This window comes from Vicia villosa, linkage group LG2, assembly GCF_029867415.1.
Source record: "Vicia villosa cultivar HV-30 ecotype Madison, WI linkage group LG2, Vvil1.0, whole genome shotgun sequence".
Lineage (NCBI taxonomy): Eukaryota > Viridiplantae > Streptophyta > Magnoliopsida > Fabales > Fabaceae > Vicia > Vicia villosa.
Window position 1 is genome coordinate 147315971 of NC_081181.1, and position 3181 is coordinate 147319151.

General features: G+C 39.0%; 1 protein-coding gene across 1 annotated transcript; it reads left to right on the forward strand.

Moving 5' to 3' along the window:
- The first annotated feature begins 324 nt into the window (after positions 1–324).
- Positions 325–981, forward strand: LOC131650264 (uncharacterized). Its single transcript, XM_058919983.1, has one exon. The coding sequence runs from the start codon at positions 325–327 to the stop codon at positions 979–981; it is 657 nt and encodes a 218-aa protein (XP_058775966.1).
- The last annotated feature ends 2200 nt before the right edge of the window (positions 982–3181 follow it).

Sequence of the window (3181 nt, forward strand, 5' to 3'; positions counted from 1 at the left end):
GGCAAAACTTGGATCTGATGGAGAAAATAGATGCAATCCTTGTTTGGCTTTCATGAAACCCTAGAAGTGGTTACCGACGGTGTTCCTGCGCTGGCTGCAAATGCATCACACGCACATAAAACAACCCACGACGAAGCCAAGAAGAAGGATTGCAAGGCTGCGTATTGCATTCAAACGGCGGTTGCTTCTGCAAATTTCAACAGAATCTCTCATGTTGAATCAGCGAATGAGGCATGGGATATTCTTGTCAAATATTAAGAAGGAGGTGAGAAAGTCAAGGTTGTCAAATAGCAGACCTTGCATCGACAATATGAATTGTTGTCGATGGGAGAAGACGAAAAGGTTGCAGAGTATGTATTAAAGGTGCAGAAACTCATCCAACTCATGAAGGCTTGTGGTGAAACCCTAACTGATAAGATGATAGTCGAGAAGGTACTGCGTACGTTGACCTCTCACTTTGATCACGTTATGGTATCTATTTCAGAATCCAACAATCTTGAAACCCTAAAATTGGAAGATTTGGTTGGTTCATTGGAAGCGCATGAGATTAGGACTGTCGAAAGGAAAGGAGTTCAAGATTCGATACAAAATTTGCAGGGAAAGAATGGTGGTTCCAACAAATTTAAAGGCAAAGTTGACAAGACTCAGGGCAAGAAGCCTTGGTCAAACCCTCACAAGCAGCATGCCGAAGATAGAACTTCTGAATCCTCGAAAAGAGGAGGAGGAAACTATCGAAAGGACAAAAAAGATAAGAAAGGTGTGCAGTGCTATCACTGTGAGAACTGGGATCACTTGTCTAAACATTGTTGGTACAGGAAAGACAATGGATCGAAAAAAGGCAAGGACGAAGGAGAGAACTTTGCATGCCTAGGGTCAGATGATTCTGAAGGTATGATGGTTATGGCTGCAGTTGCAGATAACCATGTTGAATCCAAAATATGGTTCCTCGATTTAGGCTGCTTGAATCACATGACTGGTTAAAAGGTGTGGTTGGAAGGTTTCGACGAGTCGAAGAAGAGCAAGGTAAAACTTGTTGATAATAGTTCGTTGCAAGTATAAGGTACTGACAACATAGTTTTTCAAATGAGTCGAAATATTATGGTTGATGAAAATTCTTCCTGGGATTGAAATTCGAGTGATTCAATTAACAAGCCATTGATGAACTCTGTTGGAGCGGTAAAGCGGCAAGCAACAAAAGTTTTGGAAAGTATTTATCCGGGAATTTATCGTGTCCACAGAGATTGGTGCTACTGAACTGCCGTTCGACGGATTCTTAGTTCTTGAGTTTGGGTTAAATGGGTTTTAAGTAAACAGGAAAATATTGTTAGAACAAGATTTGTTCTGATCAATATTCTTAGTTTTGATGACAACAATGTATATGAATTTTGTATGAGATAATGTGGTACTCTAATACTATGAAATTTCCATTTCAGGAATTATATAAAGAGTATGCACAAAATCAGCGCAAGAAGCACTGACTCAGAAGGTTCAGCATGCAACATCAGAACATGGTCTGGCAAGACATCAGAAGATGGTCAAGCAGAATCAGAACATGGTCTAGCTGGCAGGCTACGCTGACTGACAAAAGGAACGTTGAAAGCTATTAAAGGCAACGTCAGTAGACATAGCGAAAGCAAGGCTCGAGGTAGTTGACAAAAGAGTGAAACATTAAATGTAATGCTGTACGGAATACGCAAAGCATTAAATGCTCCCAACGGTCATCTTCTCAAACGCCTATAAATATGAAGTTCTGATGAGAAGCTACGTTATGAATTACGAATCACGAACTCTGAACCAACTTGCTGAAACGCTGTTCAATTCAAAAGCTCTCAAACTTCATCAAACTCACTATATTGCTGTTGTAATACTTTAGTGAGATTAAGCTTAAACTTAAGAGAAAATCACAGTTGTGATAATAGCTTTATTAGAAGCATTGTAACTCTTATAATTTGTTTACATTAAGTTGTAAGAACTAGAGTGATCAGGTTGTTGATCAGTATACTCTAGAAAGTCTTAGAGGGTATCTAAGCAGATTGTTCCTAGAGTGATCAGGTTGTGATCAGTATACTCTAGAAGACTTAGAAGTTGTCTAAGTGGAAAACCATTGTAATCTCGTGTGATTAGTGGATTAAATCCTCAGGTGAGGTAAATCACTCCAAGGGGGTGGACTGGAGTAGTTTAGTTAACAACGAACCAGGATAAAAATCATTGTGCAAACTATTTTTATCTTACAAGTTTTAAAGCTACACTTATTCAAACCCCCCCATTCTAAGTGTTTTTCTATCCTTCAATTGGCATCAGAGCGCCGGTTCTAAGGTGCAAGCACTTAACCGTGTTTAGAAAAGATTCAAGAAGAGAAAAACGCTTAAGTCAAGATGGCTGGTGAAGATCCATCAAACATATCTACATCTGGCTCTGCTGAGCAATACAATGGAAATGGTAACAATGGTTATACTAGACCACCAGTATTTGATGGTGAAAACTTTGAATACTGGAAAGATAAACTTGAAAGTTACTTCCTTGGTCTAGATGGTGACTTATGGGATCTTCTGATGGATGGTTACAAACATCCAGTGAAAGCTACTGGCGTAAGGCTTACAAGACAAGAAATGAATGATGATCAAAAGAAGCTTTTCAAAAATCATCATAAATGTAGGACTGTTTTGCTGAATGCTATCTCTCATGCTGAATATGAGAAGATATCTAACAGGGAAACTGCCTATGATATATATGAGTCATTGAAAATGACCCATGAAGGAAATGCTCAAGTCAAGGAGGCCAAAGCTCTTGCTCTAATCCAGAAATATGAAGCCTTCAAGATGGAGGACGATGAAAATATTAAGAAGATGTTTTCAAGATTTCAAACGCTAACTGCTGGATTAAGAGTTCTGGACAAAGGCTACAACAAGGCTGATCATGTAAAGAAGATCATCAGAAGCTTGCCCAGAAGATGGGGTCCAATGGTGACTGCATTCAAGATAGCAAAGAATCTGAATGAAGTCTCTTTGGAAGAGCTAATCAGTGCCTTAAGAAGCCATGAGATAGAGCTGGATGCAAATGAGCCTCAGAAGAAAGGTAAGTCTATTGCATTAAAATCTAATTATAAAAAATGCACTAACGCTTTTCAGGCTGAAGAAGTAGATTCTGAAGAATCAGAATCAGAAGAATCCATTCCTAGTCT

Excerpts from the sequence above, each read along its gene's own strand:
- LOC131650264 (XM_058919983.1), top strand. The coding sequence starts at position 325 with ATGGGAGAAGACGAAAAGGTTGCAGAGTATGTATTAAAGGTGCAGAAA.